The sequence below is a fragment of the Zingiber officinale genome, chromosome 2A, assembly GCF_018446385.1.
Source record: "Zingiber officinale cultivar Zhangliang chromosome 2A, Zo_v1.1, whole genome shotgun sequence".
NCBI lineage: Eukaryota > Viridiplantae > Streptophyta > Magnoliopsida > Zingiberales > Zingiberaceae > Zingiber > Zingiber officinale.
Window position 1 is genome coordinate 52,649,474 of NC_055988.1, and position 19,268 is coordinate 52,668,741.

The window sequence follows — 19,268 nt, forward strand, 5'->3', positions numbered from 1 at the left end:
TAGTAGGTTTTATAATAAAGTTGAATTTAAAAATTTAGAATTATTGTTACCTTTAAAAAGCTTCACCTAGCGGTTATTTTTAATTTGTCAAAATGTTTTATCTCGAGATTTTCCGGTCTACTAGTTAAGATTATACTTCTCCCCTTAAATACTCTGAGAAATATCCATCTTTACGAACACATCAAGACAAGGGATATTTGCTAAGTCACATGCGTCCACTAGTATATTCCTGATCTATGTTGATTTTTGGACTTTTACTTCTTTTTTCTTCCACCAAAAAATTTTCTTTTTCAGGTAAAGGTTTTAAATGGTAGCGAATAGCCGTTCGATCAGGATCGTATGGTCCAGATCGATTTCTCCCGGGAGCCACAATTCTTTATCTTCGTCGCCTGCAGGGTCGACCATCTTCGAGAAGTCTGCCGAATCTACCAGAGACACGAGCCAGTTCTCTATTTAAGTCCAACTACACCCACCGGGCTCCGCCGATCGAAACCCTTCGCCGGAGACGGAATTGACGCCGGATCCCATCTATGACGTCTGTGTTCTGCGCCACGAACCACAGCCTCCGCCTCCTTCCACCGCCATCGAATGCCTGCCGGAGCCGCTTCTGCAGCAACGCACTCACCCTCCATGCCTCCTTCAGGTGTCGGGCATCCGGCAAGACAATAAGGGCCTTGAGATGGTCGGACACCCTCGGGAGGAGCGATCTCTTCCTGTCGAAGAGGGTCGGGCGCTCGGGTAGCGTCTTGAGGTCTGTTGTCATCAGATGCGAAGCGCCCAAGGATGGAAGGGTAGTTCTCGTTTCCGGTTCCTGTTACTCGTTTGGATGATTATGCTACTTTTTGAATATATTTGTTGAGGCACATTTTAGAAAGTGTAGCTATTTGATTTTACCAATTCATAGATTATTCGACTTTTGGTTGTCTTCTTAACCAAGATGATCTAATTCTGCTTGTACACACACCAAAGGATTTGCCTTTTGTGTTCCATTATTCTTTTTATTGCGAAATCTCACTTTTATGAGTATTGCAAGCGTCAACGAGTGGGATTAGCATTGAGGTTTGGGAAAATTAGGTCATTGGATTCAAGTATCTTAGCTCCAATTCTTGTACTATAGCCAAATGTGATTTCTTAAGTTTGCAACCTCAAATACCCTCCTTGGTGCTTATATGCCATTGAAAGTTCTCTACTATAGTCTGTAGTACTTCAATTATTCAACAAATTTTTGAAAGATGTCCATTACAACTACAGAAAGTCCAGGTTGTTCAGCAAGTAAACACCCACAATTAAAAAAGTATTCGCCCATTTTTGTTATTAATTAGGTAGAGTGTCCGGGTTGCACTTGGTGGGTATTTTTAATATATTGCTTAGTATTGGAACTATAGAATGCAAATATTTATTTAATGCTTTGTGGAAAACAAAAGGACTTCCCTTCTACCATAAGTTACTTCTAACGGTCTTTGTCCTCTTTTGATCATTAACCTTTAGAATTTTTTATGTTCCATTTTTATACAGTCTTGTTATTCCGAAATTTTATTGTTAAGCCTCAGACATTAGCATATTTCAGTTTTGCAATGTTTTCAAGTTTTGTTTTGTCCTTATTTCTGGTACTCTTAACTGTTCTTACTTCATTGCCTAGGAAAACCAAACATCGGCACATGTTGTGGTGTATTCCACAGTCTTAATTTTCAATTTGTCATATGATAATGCCAATGAATAGCATATTTCAAACCTCTATTCTGCTAGAAAAGAAAACCACCAGCAACCTTGGATTTTCTTTCTCAATTGGTTTAGTCATTGCTGTTTCTGTTTTTCGTTGGATATCTGCATTACGTAGTTTCTCAATATTTATTTTCAAGTTGAGACAAGACTCATCCCATTTTTTTTTTTTGTTCTTGATAGATCACTCAACAAGAATTCACTGAGATGGCTTGGCAAGCTATTGTTTCATCACCAGAAATTGCAAAAGAAAGCAAACATCAAATAGTGGAGACTGAACATTTAATGAAAGCATTGTTAGAGCAAAAAAATGGGCTTGCACGTCGAATATTTTCCAAGTCAGGAGTTGATAATACTAAGCTACTGGAAGCTACTGATAGATTCATCCAGCGTCAGCCTAAGGTAGTGTTTATAATATTTTCCCCTTTTTATTTTAATTTGTTTCTTATAATTAGTTTTCTACACAGCTTTAGTAAATAGATATGAGATGGTAGCCTCTTATGGTGGTTGGTGCTTCTTTATCTTTTCTTCTACTATACTATTGTTTGCAGTATAATTTTTTTTTCAACATATTGTCCAGTGCAGTCCCAATAATTTTGTTCCTCAACTTCAGTTGGTTGTTGCACATTCTGGATTTGATGATTTGCAAGATAATTTGACAATCTTAGAGTTAGTTTAATGAACATTGTCCTAAGAATAATCTATCAGCCTCTTGAGTTAATTATCACTTATGGGTAGAGCTTCTTGATTTATTTCAGATAGAATCAGGTGTTCTTTAGCCAGAGCCTGTGTTCCATCTTCTTTTTTATACACATTCTCATCAGTGCTCACAACTTTGTCTGTGAATGAATTCCTATCAATTAACAATGATTATTCATTTCTCTATGTTCTAATATTTCCTTGTTTATTGTCTGCCCTCGTATTGTCTTTATTAGGTCCTGGGCGAATCTGTTGGTAGTATGTTAGGTCGAGATCTTGAAGCTTTAATTCAGCGAGCCAGGGAATACAAAAAGGAATATGGTGACTCTTTTGTATCTGTAGAACATCTTGTACTCGGTTTTGCAGAAGATCGGCGATTTGGAAAACAACTCTTCAAGGATTTTCAGATTTCATTGAACAATTTAAAATCTGCCCTTCAAGCTATAAGAGGACGGCAAAATGTCATTGACCAAGGTAGTTTTCTTAGCTCCTTTATGATGATTATCATTATAATATGTTTGATTGACTATTGTTGGCTGCCCTGTTTTATGTTTCATAAGCTTCTGCCAATGATCTTTTGCTTAGATTGTGTTTATTTCTTTTTGTTCCTGTCATAGCTTTGTACATTCCTTATTTTATTTTCTTTTAGCAGGTGAAAGGTTGCATTGTTTTCCGTTGTACTTGGCCCTTCATATATATTTTGTTTGTGAAATAGTATATCGCCTAGTGATACTTCATTTCTACATTTGCTGGTTTCTCTTTCCACTTTGTTTACATGGTACAGAATGCCTCACCCTAAACCAAGTGTACTATCTTTCATTGTGTGAAACTCTAATTTACTTCCATATTAGAAATTGTCAACCAATTGTGAGTAAGGCTTAAACAAATCTACTATTGTTATTATTGACTGATATTTGGGCTGATGGACTGTGGACCTGACACATTAGTGGGCTAGTCTTATGGTTGGGTCTAGTTATCTCAGTCAAGGATGTTACTTCTTAGGCAGGGAAATTCTGTGAGAAACCAGAGTGGAATGGGGATGAGAATGATTCAGATGACCGATTTACTCCATTTTCTGGCTGTTGTAGGATAATAGTGAGAGTTTATAGTTCCAGCAATCTATCACTGAATGAGCTTAAGCATTCCCTTTGTATTGTCTTCCTAGAACTCAAGAACATGAATAAACCTTCTTTTGGTTTTTTTTCCCCAATTGTCTTCATGTTACATGTTGGATGCTTAATTCATATTTTTTATACTGTCAGATATGCATCTTATCTAAATCATTACTATTGGAACACCATTAATGTATTAAATGATTCAAAGCGTTGCTTAGAGATTGCTAAATATTGGAATCTTGGTTCAAGCCTTTATAGCTCCTGAAACCGTGTTCAGTATTTTCTACTATGAAGATTACCTTTTAATTTATTGCCCTTGAAGTTATTGAGGCTAATGTTGGGAGACAACTTCTTGTAACAGATCCTGAGGGTAAATATGAAGCATTAGAAAAATATGGCAAAGATTTGACTGCTATGGCACGTGAAGGGAAACTTGATCCAGTCATTGGAAGGGATGATGAAATTCGTAGGTGCATTCAGATCTTATCAAGGAGAACAAAGAACAATCCTGTATTGATAGGCGAACCTGGTGTTGGAAAGACTGCTATATCAGAAGGGTAGGAATGATTTTTTGCTCTATCTTAATACATGAAAATTTATTCAAACTGTGTTTAGCTCAATTGGATAGCACAATTAAAACTGACTTTTTTTTTTTTTTTCTGTTGAATGACTAGAAAAGAATGAAAACTAATGTTGCTCTTTTATTTATCAGGTTGGCGCAAAGGATAGTGCAAGGGGATGTTCCACAGGCTTTGATGAACCGCAAGGTAATATAGCTCAGATTTTTCTCTTGGATATTGAAATAAGAACTCAGTTACGCATAAGTTTTGTGATCTATTACGTACTCAATGCAATCAGTCAATTTCATGTGTGTTAAACTCGTTGACTAGATCTCCTACAGCTCACATATTGTCTTTTTCTCAAGCTGATCACTACAGGATTGCAAATAATAACAAACTGTACCATATGAAGTTGCTTACTTGATTAGCGAACCTCCCTGACTTAAAATCTGTTTTTGACTTGTTCACTTTCTTAATTACCACTTTTTAATATTGATGCTAAATAATTTAAATCTGTTACATGATATACCTTATACTAGGAATCGCTTCATCTTAGTGTCTTTTGTTGGTTCTTTTCTCCTAATACAGATTTAGGTTGCAGCTTGTTAGGTTAGATATTATATAAGATGTAGTCAATGGAGAAAAGAGAGAAGAACAATGCTTCTAGCCATGATTAGGAGGATCTGTGATCTTTTTTCCGTTGTTGGCTTATTCTGGCCTTGTAAAGATCAAAATTTATTATTTTCATGCTGAGTTGGTATGGCCTCTCTATAAACTCTAAGGATAGATTTTTCTGGGAAAGTTAGCTATGTTCTCTACTTCTCATTTTGAGATCCCAGCTTTTTTTTTTATTTTTTTTATTTCAACAAGCTAGATCAAGTGTAACAAATTACAACATAGGTCTTTAGATTATCTCTTCAATTTTGTTTTTAATCTCTATGTTTTGTGTATGAGACTTCTCCTTTTGTGCAGCTGATTTCTCTTGACATGGGTGCACTCATTGCTGGGGCAAAGTATAGGGGAGAATTTGAAGATAGACTAAAAGCTGTTCTGAGAGAAGTGACGGAATCTGAAGGCCAGATAGTCCTTTTCATTGATGAGATTCATACTGTTGTGGGGGCAGGTATGTAGAATGCTTAATTACAATCATTTCGTGTTTCTTAGTTGGTGGCATATTTCTTTTAAAAGTCTTCATGGTCAATCTTTTTAATTCCTTCTAATGTGGAAGACAAATAGGGTGATATTGTGTAAATGAATAATAAAAATACACAAAATATTTGTTTGTGTTTCCTTCATAATAGTATTTTGTGTTGGGGTTGCAAGGTTGCAAACATAGTCCCATATTGGAAACACATGGGAAATATCATGGGTTTATAAGAGAAAAGATATCTCCATTGGCATGAGGCCTTTTGGGGAGAGCCCAAGAGCAAAACCATGAGGGCTTAGGCCTAAAGTGGACAATATCATGCAATTGTGGAGATATCTAAATTCTTTTCGATCTTACAATTGGTATCAGAGTCCGGACTGCCAGAAGGTTTAACCGCCGACTGTGCACAAGAGCTATGGTATGATTGAACCATGTGAGTACAATATTGACCTCAAACAAAAAAAGTCCTATGTTCGGATCAAGAGGACCAGACACCAGGCAGGAAGTCCTAGTAGGTCGGGTGGACCGAGGGGCAGGAAGTCCTAGTTGCGGCTAGGCAAGGAAGTCCTAGTAGGTCGGGTGGACCGAGGGGCAGGAAGTCCTAGTTGCGGCTAGGCAAGGAAGTCCTAGTAGGTCGGGTAGACCGAGGGGCAGGAAGTCCTAGTAGGTCGGGTAGACCGAGGGGCAGGAAGACCTGGTGGGTCGAGGATCGGACGTGGGAAGCCCATGGTCCTTTGTTTGAGGGAGGGATTGCTGGGGTTGCAAGGTTGCAAACATAGTCCCATATTGGAAACACATGGGAAATATCATGGGTTTATAAGAGAAAAGATATCTCCATTGGCATGAGGCCTTTTGGGGAGAGCCCAAGAGCAAAACCATGAGGGCTTAGGCCCAAAGTGGACGATATCATGCAATTGTGGAGATATCTAAATTCTTTTCGATCCTACATTTTGTGACTTTCATATGAGATTCTAACCAACTACCTTCCAATCCCTTTCATGTTGAACCTTCATTATGACACTTTTCATTGATTCCAGATAATTAATCATGTCACTTGAGGATTCAGAGCAAGGCTGCTCTTCACCGGAATCATCGCCGGAAGGGTCAAACATATCAAGAAAAGCTAAAGGGTGAAGAAGTTGGAGCAAATTCTTCAAGTTCAAGACTTTATCAAGCTCAACTTCAAGATGCAATTCCAAGATGGACTTGGATTTGACACAAGGGTGGCTCCACCATATTCATCTACAAGCTTCGATTCTTGGAAATCAAGAATCGAAAATTTTCTTATGATGGAGATAGAGCAATGGTTTGCTCTCATGGAAGGTTTTGAAGCTCCCACAAATTCCAAGGGCAAAGTACTCAAAAGGAGCAAGTGGAGCAAAGACCAAATTCAAAGATGTGAGGCCAATGACAAAGTGACCAAGCTTTTGGTCAATTTATTGCCAAGCAACATCTTGGAACAAATTGGAGAGTTTGAAGATGCTAAGGAGCTTTGGAGCAAATTGGCAAGCATTCATGAGATCCCCTCCACTGTATCAAATCAAGGACAATCCAAAGAGGGCGACTCATTGGATCAAGACCAAGAGGAGGACTCCGAGGTTGAGAGATGCTCAACCTCCGAAGAAGAGGAGATCCAAGAAGCTTCATCCTCAAGGGAATGCAACGAAGGGAACAAGGAGGGAGCATACTCCTTGTTTCATATTCAAGATGATGAAGCCTCCACCTCTAGGATTGAGGGGGAGCAATCCTTGGTGACGCCGGATCAAGAAGAAGGAGAAGCTTCTACATCCGGGTCAAGAGACGAAGAGGAGGAAATAGATTCTACCTCCACAAGTCAAGAAAAATCAAATGGAGGAGAATCAATGTCCGATCAAGAGGAAGCTTCTACCTCCGGATCCAAAGAAAAAGATGCCACCCCTACAAGCAAAGGTATAAATATTTCAATTAATAATAAAAATCATATAATATGTTTTGAGTGTAGGGAACATGGACACTATAAGAGCAAGTGTCCCAACTTGGCCAAGAAGAAGGGCCAAGTGGCACAAAAGGGCAAGGAGAAGCCCAAGGAGACCACCCGGAACAAAGAACATTGTGTGCTTCTTGTGTCAACAAAAAGGGCATTACCAAGTCAATGCCCCAAGGGGAAGAAGATGGTCAAGGCTCAAGGAGGCACTAGTCAAGGGGGATCCTCCAAGGTAAAAAGGAAGGTAACTTTCGTTGAGCCTATTTCCTTGCAAAATGGTAAAAAGCATGCTAGGTCAAATTTTTATCATTTTAATGCGATTTACCATAAGAATAGGAAGCATGAGGGCTTTAAGGAAAAGCATGTGGCCCTACATGCCAAAACTACTATCCCTAAGGCTAGGAATGTAGGTAAAAACCTACGCGATAACTCTAAGGATGTAAGATACAAGCCTAGAAACAAAAATGCTCATGGATCAAATGAAAAACCAAAAACTAAGGACTTAGTGATAGAAAATCAAGTCTTGAGATCAAGGCTTGATAAAATGGAAAAGACCCTAAAAAGGATGGAAAATATCCTATTAGGGCAAAATGAGCATAACCTAGGTTTAGGGGTACAAAAGCCATCCAATGGCCATAGAGGTTTGGGATACAAACCAAAGGCTAAGAAGGATATGCCCTCTTACCATAGAGTTCCATATAGTTATGGAACAAACCCTAGGTCTAGTGGTCAAGCCAAAAATACTAGGGAAGTCATCCCTAAGAGTATTTTTGCAATAAATGTGACTAAGACTTCTAAGAAGTCTAAGAAAGTCACAAACAAGGTCACAAGGGAGGTTATCCCTAGAGTTGACCTAGAAAATGTGACCAAGGCTTCTAAGAAGCCCAACAAGGTCACTAGGAAGTTATCCCTAGTGAGTACCTAGAGCATCCAAGGAGCACCAATAGGTGTTGGGTTCCTAGGAGCATCTTCTCTACCCCATAGATGGGTTAGAGAGTGTCAACTCCGATTAGAAGGGTAGTTAACCCAACTTTGAGGAAATTGACACTCAAGGAGCATTTTCAAGGTTTTTGTTAACCTTTGAAAATGAAATGGAATTATTGATTACTCCTTGAAAGAGTAAAATGTGCCAAATGGTGAAATTTGATTTTAATCTTAAATGGCACATATTGGGAAATTCATAAGAACTATCAAGTTGGGATTTTGGTATGTTCTTAGGCAATTTAAGGCAATCCGAGCCTTAATTTAAAAGTGCTACTCTTGTGGAAAAATGGAATATGCCAACATTTGAGGAATATGCTTAATTTCAATTGGCATACATTAAATCAAGGAAATTAGAAATGCCAATTTAGGTTTTGGCATTCTCTTGTAGCACTTTAGGGCAATCTAGGTTTAAGGTGTAAGTTTAGCTAAGACTTTAAGGATACTTAGATAGTTAATCTAGGTATATTTTATTTATGCTAAATCTTGCCATGATTGTTTGCCCATCATATGCCATGACATCATGTCTAGTCTTGCATTCATGTTTTATTATGAAAAATCCAAAAATACCATGTCATGACATTCATACATCATGTAGTAATAGGATATTTTCTTTTGAAAATTATTTTCTTTTGATGTATGCCATAACATAATCATGCATTAAGTTTTATTCCTTGTAATTAAGGACGAATGGCATTTAACGACACTTATTGACAAGTGACATCCTAGGTGGATGTCTAACATTTCTAAAATGCCTAGATAAATATGCATGATCCCTAGATTAGGGCAAAACCAAAATCTACATCTCACAAAGACTATAAGGTGACTTGTATGTGTTTTAGTGCATATTATATACAAGTGAGATGTTAGGATGATGAACAAAACTCAAGATGTTGATTTAGTGCATTCTTTTGAGTTTTAGGTTCATCAAAACACATAGTTATGTGTTTTCCCATCATTGGGAAAGCTAATGTACAAGTCATGTGCATTATGCCCAAGGAACATGATGGGATATTGGTTTTGAAAATGTTTTAAAATGTTTTTGGAAAACCTTGGTGAAGGCTATCTTTTGATAGTAATCACCATTGAATAGTTAGACACAAACTTGAAGAAAACACTAAAGTTTTTGCAAGTTTTCAAGTTTGTGTCAATCTTTGAAAATATGATGTATTTTCATAGAAAACTATTTTTCCATGATTAAGTATGCCCTAAATAATGTCTACACGAAATTTCATAATTTTTGGATTTTTGTAGAATTTTCTAGGGGTTTCTGAAGTTGACTGAAATGGAATTTCAGCAACTATCGAGCTCCGATCGATCCACGGATCGATTGAGTTCTGAATCGATCCATGGATCGATTCAAACGGCAATTCCCACGAGCGAAGCTCACTGGATCGATCACCGATCGAGAGTCTGAATCGATCGATGGATCGATTCAAAGGTTTCGATTGGAACCCAACTCAATCGATCCAAGTTGCTGATTTTGGCTGGAAGGCCCGATCTCAATCTTTGAACCTCTTTGAGTCTAGGTAACCATTCCAAACCCTTAAATACATTTGTATACATAAAAAGGGTGTTTTCGTGTTGAAAACAAGGATGGATTGGTTAAGGAAGACTTTATTGAAGTTTAGGTTGAGGTTTGTTTCAAATTTTGAACATTTGAACCTCAAAACTTCTAAATCTGGGTTTCCTAAAGGATTAGGGATTCCAAGTCATTGTTGGTGCAATGACAGAAGTTACCACCATGTCTTTAGGGGGAGGGACTCTTTAAAGACATGAAAATTATTTTTCATGAACCTTGGAAGGTGGTTAACCTTCTGTTGTGAACTTGCTCAAGGTTGAGCATTTAAACTTGAAATGGGGAGAAATGGGGAGTGGATATCCTCATTATTTCAAGTGGACACTCAAGTGGTAGATAATGCTCAAGGTTGAGTAGTTGTCTACATTGAGGGAGAAGTTAAGGATAAATGAAGGGTATGGGACCTTCATTATCGTGTTAATCACAACGAGTGATGTTGTGAACAACGATGAGCAACTCTTCAGAGGGAGAGTCTTCAACAAATGGATTTGTTGAAGTGTGCCCAGAATTGGAGCATAGGTTGATGTGTGTCCAACGATGGGTTGATGTGTGCCAATAGGGGGAGAATGTATGGTTAAATTTATGCTTTCTTTACCTAGTGGCATGAAGAAGGAGGCTATGGGATTAGCCTAACTTACATATGGGATTGTAAGTGTTATTGTGGTATTGTCAAACATCAAAAAGGGGGAGATTGTTGGTGCAATATCCCTCAGGTCAAGGTTGACCTGGGTAACCAAGCTGAGTCTTGGTTTGGGTTTAGATGTTTCGATAACAAGATATTGATTGAAGAAGAGTCAGAGTCAAGGTCGATGGATACTTGACGGAAGTCCTAACCGATGTTAGGCAAATGAAGTCCTGGTAGGCAGAAGGAAAGTCCCGTGAGTGAAGCCGGGCAAGGAAGTCCAGTGAGTGAAGCTAGGCGGATGGAAATCCTGGTGAGGAAACCAGGTGAAAGTCCTAGTGAGTGAAGCTAGGCGGTGGAAAACCCTAGTGAGTGAAGCTGGGTGGAAATCCGGTGAGTGAAGCCGGTGAAAGTCCTAGTGAGTGAAGCTGGCGATGGAAAACCCAGTGAGTGAAGCTAGGTGAAAGTCCCGTGAGTGAAGCTGGCAGGAAAATCCGGATGGATCAAGGACGATCGGACATCCGGTGGGAAGTCCAAGTAGGTCAAAGGATCGACTGGATACTTGGCATGAAAGAAAAGTCCAAGTAGGTCGAAGGATTACTGCACAGAGAAAAGTCCAGTGGGTCAAAGGATGGACCGGACACTTGGTAAGGGAGTCCCAGCAGTCAAGGGAGTGACTAGATGCTAGGCACGACATACCAACAGTCGAGGTTGACCGGATGTTGGTTTGGGATGTTTGAGACTTGGTTTCGACAAAATCAGGTCGGATCGATCCGTGGATCGATCCGCAGCCTCCCCGATCGAGCTCCGGATCGATCCGTGGATCGATCAGAGGTCCCAATCGATCGGTGGATCGATTGGGGGCTCGCGCGATAAGCGCCGGATCGATCCGTGGATCGATCCAGCGCTTTCGAGCAAGCGCCGGATCGATCCGTGGATCGATCCAAAGCCTCCCCGATCGATTGGGAACATTCGAATCGATCGGGATCCGACCGTTGGCGTCGTTTATAGCTGCAGGCGTTCGATGGCTGCGGTAAATCCTTCTCCGATTTACTCTAGACTACTCGCCAGCTCCTCCACAGCGCTCTCAAAGATCAGATCGCCAGTTCTTGAAGGATCTTGGAAGCGTTCCAAGTCAAGAGGCGGATCAAAGGCAAGAAGAGAAGCTAGGGTTAGGGTTTTCTGTACTCATTGTAAGCTTTGCGCTTGTATTTTGTTTCCCTTTCCTTTCTTCTTGTACTGAGAGTCTTGTAGGGCTTCTCCGCCCTCGGTAGTTATCGAAAAGGAGTGTTTTCATAGTGGAGGGTGCGTGCGTGGTGTGGATCCTTGGACTAGTCACCTCTTGTGAGGTGGATATCAAGTAAACCAACCGTGTTAGCGTTGTTGTATTTGTTTCTGTATTTTCCGCTGCATATTCTTGAAGAAACAAGCAACGCCGAGCAAGAGCGAAGCGCGACGAGCTATTCCCCCCCCCCCCCCCCCCCCCCCTCTAGCTACTTTTGGTCCTAACAAGTGGTATCAGAGCCCGGACTGCCAAAATGTTTAACCGCCGACTGTGCACAAGAGCTATGGTATGATTGAACCATGTGAGTACAATATTGACCTCAAACAAAAAAAAGTGGGGGCTCCTATGTTCGGATCAAGAGGACCAGACACCAGGTAGGAAGTCCTAGTAGGTCGGGTGGACCGAGGGGCAGGAAGTCCTAGTTGCGGCTAGGCAAGGAAGTCCTAGTAGGTCGGGTAGACCGAGGGGCAGGAAGTCCTAGTAGGTCGGGTAGACCGAGGGGCAGGAAGACCTGGTGGGTCGAGGATCGGACGTGGGAAGCCCATGGTCCTTTGTTTGAGGGGGGGATTGTTGGGGTTGCAAGGTTGCAAACATAGTCCCATATTGGAAACACATGGGAAATATCATGGGTTTATAAGAGAAAAGATATCTCCATTGGCATGAGGCCTTTTGGGGAGCAAAACCATGAGGGCTTAGGCCCAAAGTGGACAATATCATGTAATTGTGGAGATATCTAAATTCTTTTCGATCCTACATTTTGTGACTTTCATATGAGATTCTAACCAACTACCTTCCAATCCCTTTCATGTTGAACCTTCATTATGACACTTTTCATTGATTCCAGATAATTAATCATGTCACTTGAGGATTCACTCCATTTCTTTTTGTAATTTAATCTTGTATTGCATTTCAAGCAGATATTCAAGTAAACTATATGTTGGATGTTTCTAATTCTGAGCGTTACAATATGTCTGTTCTTTCAGGTGCCACAAATGGGGCCATGGATGCAGGTAACCTTTTGAAACCAATGCTTGGACGTGGAGAACTGCGCTGCATTGGTGCCACGACTCTTGATGAGTATCGCAAGTATATTGAGAAAGATCCAGCTTTGGAGCGTCGTTTTCAGCAAGTTTATGTTGATCAGCCTACAGTAGAGGATACAATATCAATATTACGTGGATTGCGTGAGAGATACGAGCTACATCATGGTGTCCGCATATCTGATAGTGCTCTTGTGGAGGCTGCTATTCTTTCTGACCGCTATATAAGTGGCCGGTTTTTGCCAGATAAAGGTAAACCCTTGATATGTTACCATACAGTTCACCAAAGTCACATTCTTCTCTGCTACTAAGTTATGGATTTTTCAAATGACTGTTTGCTGCAGCTATTGACTTGGTTGATGAAGCAGCTGCCAAGCTAAAGATGGAGATTACATCTAAACCAACTGCTCTGGATGAAATTAATCGATCTGTATTGAAGTTGGAGATGGAGCGGCTCTCATTAACTAATGATACTGATAAAGCTTCAAAAGATAGGTTGAACCGCCTTGAAACAGAACTGTCACTGTTGAAGGAGAAGCAGGCTGAACTTACTGAGCAGTGGGAACATGAGAAAGCAGTAATGACAAGAATTCAATCAATAAAAGAAGAGGTATCACATAGCTTTCCTTACTCCTTAGTCAATAAAGCATATCACTTATGGCAATGCAGGACCTTGAGGAGGTCCCAAGAACACATTGTTCCACCTGCATGTAGAGATGCAAGTTCATATGCTTTTGTGCATTTGGCTTTTTTTTTGTAGAAATAGTAGTAGTTTCCACTGCATTGGAACTGGGAATAGTGATCTTCCATTAATAATTCATTTAAACTTTTCCAAAGATCAGCTTCCTTTTCCAAGATATCAAGTTTACAACTAAAATTATGATATTAGAATATTAAGTTTCTAAAACTCAACCACCCATGAGGTAGAATTTTGGATTAAAATCATTAATGTAATTTGTTACTGACTAAGCTTTTCATTACAGATTGATAGGGTGAATGTAGAAATTCAGCAGGCAGAGCGTGAATATGATCTTAATCGGGCAGCTGAATTGAAATACGGAAGCCTTAATTCTCTACAACGTCAGCTTCAAGAGGCAGAAAAGGACCTAATTGAGTATAAAAGTTCAGGCAAATCAATGCTTAGAGAAGAGGTAACTGGGAGTGACATTGCAGAAATAGTCAGCAAATGGACTGGCATTCCTGTATCTAAGCTGCAACAATCAGAGAGAGAGAAGCTACTGTTTCTGGAAGAAGAACTCCACAAGCGAGTTGTTGGTCAAGACCCAGCTGTGAAAGCTGTTGCTGAGGCTATTCAACGGTCCAGAGCTGGTCTCTCAGATCCCAACCGACCAATCGCTAGTTTCATGTTCATGGGTCCGACTGGAGTGGGCAAGACAGAATTGGCAAAAGCACTTGCTTCTTATATGTTCAACACTGAAGAAGCTTTAGTTAGAATAGACATGAGCGAGTACATGGAAAAGCATGCAGTGTCAAGATTGATTGGAGCCCCACCAGGCTATGTTGGATACGAGGAAGGGGGACAGTTGACTGAGACTGTTCGCAGAAGGCCTTATGCAGTTATATTGTTTGACGAGATCGAGAAGGCACATTCTGATGTGTTCAATGTTTTCCTTCAGATTCTGGACGATGGTAGAGTGACTGATTCACAGGGCCGGACAGTGAGTTTCACAAACACAGTTATAATTATGACATCTAATGTTGGTTCCCAATACATATTAAATATGAACGATGAATTAGAATCGAGGGATTCCACATATGAGGCTATCAAACAGAGAGTGATGGATGCTGCTAGGTCAATCTTTCGGCCTGAATTCATGAATCGTGTTGATGAGTATATTGTTTTCCAGCCCTTGGATCGCGAGCAAATAAACAGTATTGTGAAGTTACAGGTATGGATTCGAGCTGTTGAAACATGTTGTTAAGAAAATATCTAGTATGAGTACTTGGATATCCATTATAGTTATCCAATTTTACATCCTTTTAAGTTCTCTAGGTTCTTGTACCATCGGTATAGATCAACTCTAATGCTTTCCATTTCTGCTTCTTACTATAATTACATTGTGTAAGCAGTTGGAAAGAGTGCAAAAGCGGGTTGCAGATCGAAAGATCAAAATTCAGGTGACTGATGCCGCCGTGGAGTTTCTTGGAAGCCTTGGGTACGATCCCAACTATGGTGCAAGGCCAGTGAAGCGTGTTATTCAGCAGAACGTGGAGAACGAACTGGCAAAGGGCATTCTGAGGGGAGACTTCAAGGATGAGGATAGTATCTTGGTGGACACTGAAGTCACAGTTTTCTCCAATGGTCAGCTTCCTTTGCAAAAGTTAGTGTTTCGTAAGATAGACGATGCAGATGCTTCTTCGGATGCGTCTTCATCTGAGGGCCAGGAGGCCTTCTTGCCTAGTTGACGCGGATGCTTTTCTTCCTAGGCATAATGCAAAGAGCTAAACCCAAATGGTTGATGTTTCATGAACGATATTGTTCATATTGTATAGAATAGCCTGTTTCTCTAGGTTATTTAAGGATAATAAAAATTGGGTGGAGCAATAAAATTTTCAGTGAATATCAGAGGATTTAATATTAAAAGAGTTAAGATGCTTATTTTCATCTTCAAAAATAATCCATTGAGATGGTTTGTTCTTTCAATTCTTTCGGCATATGGAGTCAAATATCTTGATTTTGTTGGTCATTTACGATGTGTCTCAACAAATTTAAGAAATAAAAATATAACATTTTAAGATCACTGGCTCATATGATAGGGCTTATTCAAAAAATTAATGTCTATGAATATCTTTGAAAAAAATATATGAATATCTTTGAAAAAAATATACTAGGTAAAAGGTGATATTATTTATTCCAAGAGATTTAATATTATTAGTCCTTCAAAAATATATTAGGTAAAAGGTGATATTGTTTATCTCAATAGATTCTCGATCGATTCTATAATAAGATACAGGTAGGTCGAGAGTATTGTGTCTAGCATAGTAAAATATTTTATATCCATTAATAATTAATCATAAAATTTATTAAAGTAAATATTCATGTATATAGTCACTATGCCAATCCGAGAATAATTATTACAATTGAACATTCCCAAAGATCTTTGCTCATCATTTTATAATATTTTTTATTATTTTTTTTTACCTTTGCTCATCATTTTATAATACTTTTTATGTTTTTTTAAATTCACATATTCAAACTTATTGCTTCAATTCATATAAATTTTTCATCGACTATCAAAATATATAAGGAAAACACCTATAAATCTAGCAAATAGTCTAACATGAGTGATTCAAACAAAATATATCCTATAAAAAAAATTCAAACACTCATTATATAAAGTCTATTATATCTCTTATCATCGCATGATGTCCAAGGGCATAATGCTAACCCTTTAATGTCAGTGATTTAAAAAGAAGAAAATTAAAAGCATTTTTAATTCGTATCTATAAATTACTAAACCAGTATCTAAACCAGTATCTAAAATTTTGAAATATTCAAAATTACATACTTAGTTTCAAAATTATCCAATCACATAACTATTTTATTCTTCTTTATTCTTTCGAATCAATTACTATAGTATAACAATCGATTCAAAATGCTATTCATCAGTCCCGAATAGATTGCTACAATAAGCAATCGATTAATTTTTTTTAAATGATCAGTTTGTGTTAAAAAAATCATCACTCTCAATATAGTGTCAAATTAATGTTTGAGGGTAGAATATAATCAAGAGAATTAGACAAACACATATGACTTAGTTCTATGTTATTCTAAACTCTCTAGATCTATCAGTCGATTTTGTCAGATAAAATCTACATATGGACTTAGAGAGTTCAGAATGATATGAAACCAGGTACTATATGGTTGTCTAATTTTTCTGATTATATCTATGACCTTAAATATCAATTTGACTTAATAAATTGAGCATTTTTTTAACACGAATTAAATTTTTCGGGCACATTCGTATTTAAAAAATCACTACTCTCAATATAGTATGCTAAATTGATGTTTGAGAACATGAATATAATAATTAGGAGAACTAGACGAATACATAGAACCTGATTCCATTTTATTCCTTGCTCGCTAGGTCTATTAGTCGATTTTGGCTAAAATCGACTGATGGATTTAGAGAGTTCGGAATGATATGGAACTATGTTTTATGTGTTCGTCTAGTTCTCTGGATTATGTTTATGCCCTCAAACATCAATTTGACACACTATATTGAGAGATGATTTTTTTGAATATAAATTAGACTTTTTAGTTGATTGTTACAGTATAGCAATTGATTTGGCATGCTTATATGTCTATGATCTATAACTTTAATCGATTCCTACTGTAACAATCAATTATTTTTTTTAAATGATTGATTTATATTACAAAAAGTATTACTTTCAATATATTCTGTCAAATTAATATTTGAGAGCTTGAATATAATCAAAAGAACTAGACGAACACATATAATCATATAATTTGGTTCTATGTCATTCTGAGCTATTTAGGTCCATTAGTCAATTTCGGCAACATTGGTTGATGGATCTATAAAGCTCAGAATGACATGGAACTAGGTCGTATGTGTTGATCTAGTCTCTTGATTATATTCATATCCTTAAATATTAATTTAGTATAATATATTAAGAATAATAATTTTTTAAACACAAATTGATTATTTAAAAAAAAATCAATTGCTAGAGTATAGTTATACTGTAGCAATCAATTCAGAATATGAAAAAAAGGGAGTAAAATGAGTATGAAGTATGCGATTTAAGTATTTCGATATTTGTGGTTCGGTAATTTTTGTATTATCAGTTCAGATTTCTTATTTATTAGTTTTCTTAAATTTTTTTCATGTAGCATTTTTTTTTATCAAAATTACTACGTAACTAACTTAACTTAGGCTAAAATTAATATACATGAAAATTTTATATATCCAAAGGGCACACACGTAAGTTTCAGTATTTATCATAAGGAGCATTATACTTTGGTAATTATCAAAGAGCACATTCCATTATATGCTCTTCCCCTTCTACCCCTCCCACCAACCTCCCTTTCTAGACGCTGTTTTTCAAGGCATCCAAGCCACATTTAAATCATTTTAATTTGATAATAATATTAATGGTTTGGATGCATCTTAGCGTGTGCAAACCTAATACCTTCTCTTCAATCTCCAATTGAAAAAATCCCCCCCCACAAAAGCCTTCACAAATGTCTTCTTGTGTCCCTCTCAGACGGTGTCAAGGGTTTCCGATGAAATCCGCACTGATCGACTCTCTATAGTAAAGGGTTTTAGGGTCTTGTTTGCTATGAATACTCTCCTTTTACAATAGCACAAGAAGGTGCAACGAGTGTTTCAACCTATGCTTCTCAATTATCCACAAAGGTATGTATCATGGGCATGTTTACCTTAGAGAACCATAGGACCTAACTAGGTCAAAACAACACTACTGCTGGATATATTCAGAACAATGTGCATCTAGATTTAGAAAAACTTAACTAGTTTGAATTTGGTTGTTAATAATTTATATTTTTAAAAATTATAGGCTTTAGTTGATGTTGGGCAGAAACTGTATTAGAACAGTGCATTAGGTCACTTTAACCATTTTATTTTGAGCATCCATAATAAAAGCAAGATATCATGGATATGTTATTTTACATGATCATATAGCGATAATCAAATAATACCCTTTAGTATTTTCTTAGACATACAAGATATGCAATATATCCATAGTATATTAGTCAATATATTTTAAAATTGGGATTAACATCTCAAACCTTTAGATTTTCAGGAACAACTTATAGTTGTGAATTTTAAGTAAGAAGTAGTAAGTAGTATAGTAAAGAGAAATTATATGGGTAGCGACATTTTACCGCGACAAAGCATCGTGACCCCATTGGCAAACTTCGTGGCGTCCTCCACTTCAACCCTCTCCCTCCTCGGGTCAAAATCTTCGCGTCAAAATTTTCAGCCGCATCCCCTTCGTGCCCTAACTCCCTCCTTCGGCCGCATCCCCTTCATGCCCTAACTCCCTCCTTCAGCCGCAGAGTCTCCAAACTCGCGTTCTCCCTTCCGTTCTCCACCCTCGCATCCTCGAAGAGAGGACCGAAGCCTTAACTTCTGCGGCACATCGTCTTCCCTGCAAGTCGTCCCCCCTCGCGTTCTCGAAGAGAGGAGCGAAGCAACAAGTCATTCTCCCCCCTCGCGTTATCGAAGAGAGGAGCAAAGAAACAAGCCAGTTCTCCCCCCTCGCGTTCTCGAACAAGGAACGAAGCCCTAACTTCTTCGGCCGCAACCACTTTTTCTTCCCTGGCGAGCCTCTTCTTCTTCCCTGGCGAGCTGCTTCATTGCGTTCTCTTTTCTCTTCCTCGTTCTTCCCTGGCGAGTCTCTTCTTCTTCCCTGGTGAGCTGCTTCACTGTGTTAGGCTTTTTTTCTTCCCTCTTGTTCTATGATAATGTTTGGGGTTTTGAAAACCCAGTTTTAACTCCTAGGCACCTAAAACGCCCTATATTTAGATCTAGTATTACTTTCCATAACTTAGGC

At 38.4% G+C, this 19,268-nt stretch overlaps 1 protein-coding gene across 1 annotated transcript; it reads left to right on the forward strand.

Moving 5' to 3' along the window:
* The first annotated feature begins 410 nt into the window (after positions 1-410).
* On the forward strand, positions 411-15,322 carry LOC122041117 (chaperone protein ClpB3, chloroplastic-like). The gene is made up of 10 exons (XM_042600705.1): positions 411-791; positions 1,903-2,121; positions 2,655-2,892; positions 3,895-4,090; positions 4,246-4,300; positions 5,066-5,216; positions 12,654-12,962; positions 13,055-13,320; positions 13,694-14,620; positions 14,802-15,322. Exons 1-10 carry the CDS (start codon positions 531-533, stop codon positions 15,135-15,137), a joined length of 2,958 nt encoding a protein of 985 aa, XP_042456639.1. The 5' UTR covers positions 411-530; the 3' UTR covers positions 15,138-15,322.
* Positions 15,323-19,268: the final 3,946 nt, after the last annotated feature.

Bases quoted from the DNA above. Each gene is read 5' to 3' on its own strand.
- LOC122041117 (XM_042600705.1), top strand. From the start codon at position 531: ATGACGTCTGTGTTCTGCGCCACGAACCACAGCCTCCGCCTCCTTCCA. The intron at 2,893-3,894 runs GTAGTTTTCTTA...TTCTTGTAACAG, and splicing joins GCAAAATGTCATTGACCAAG to ATCCTGAGGGTAAATATGAA. The intron at 4,301-5,065 runs GTAATATAGCTC...CCTTTTGTGCAG, and splicing joins AGGCTTTGATGAACCGCAAG to CTGATTTCTCTTGACATGGG.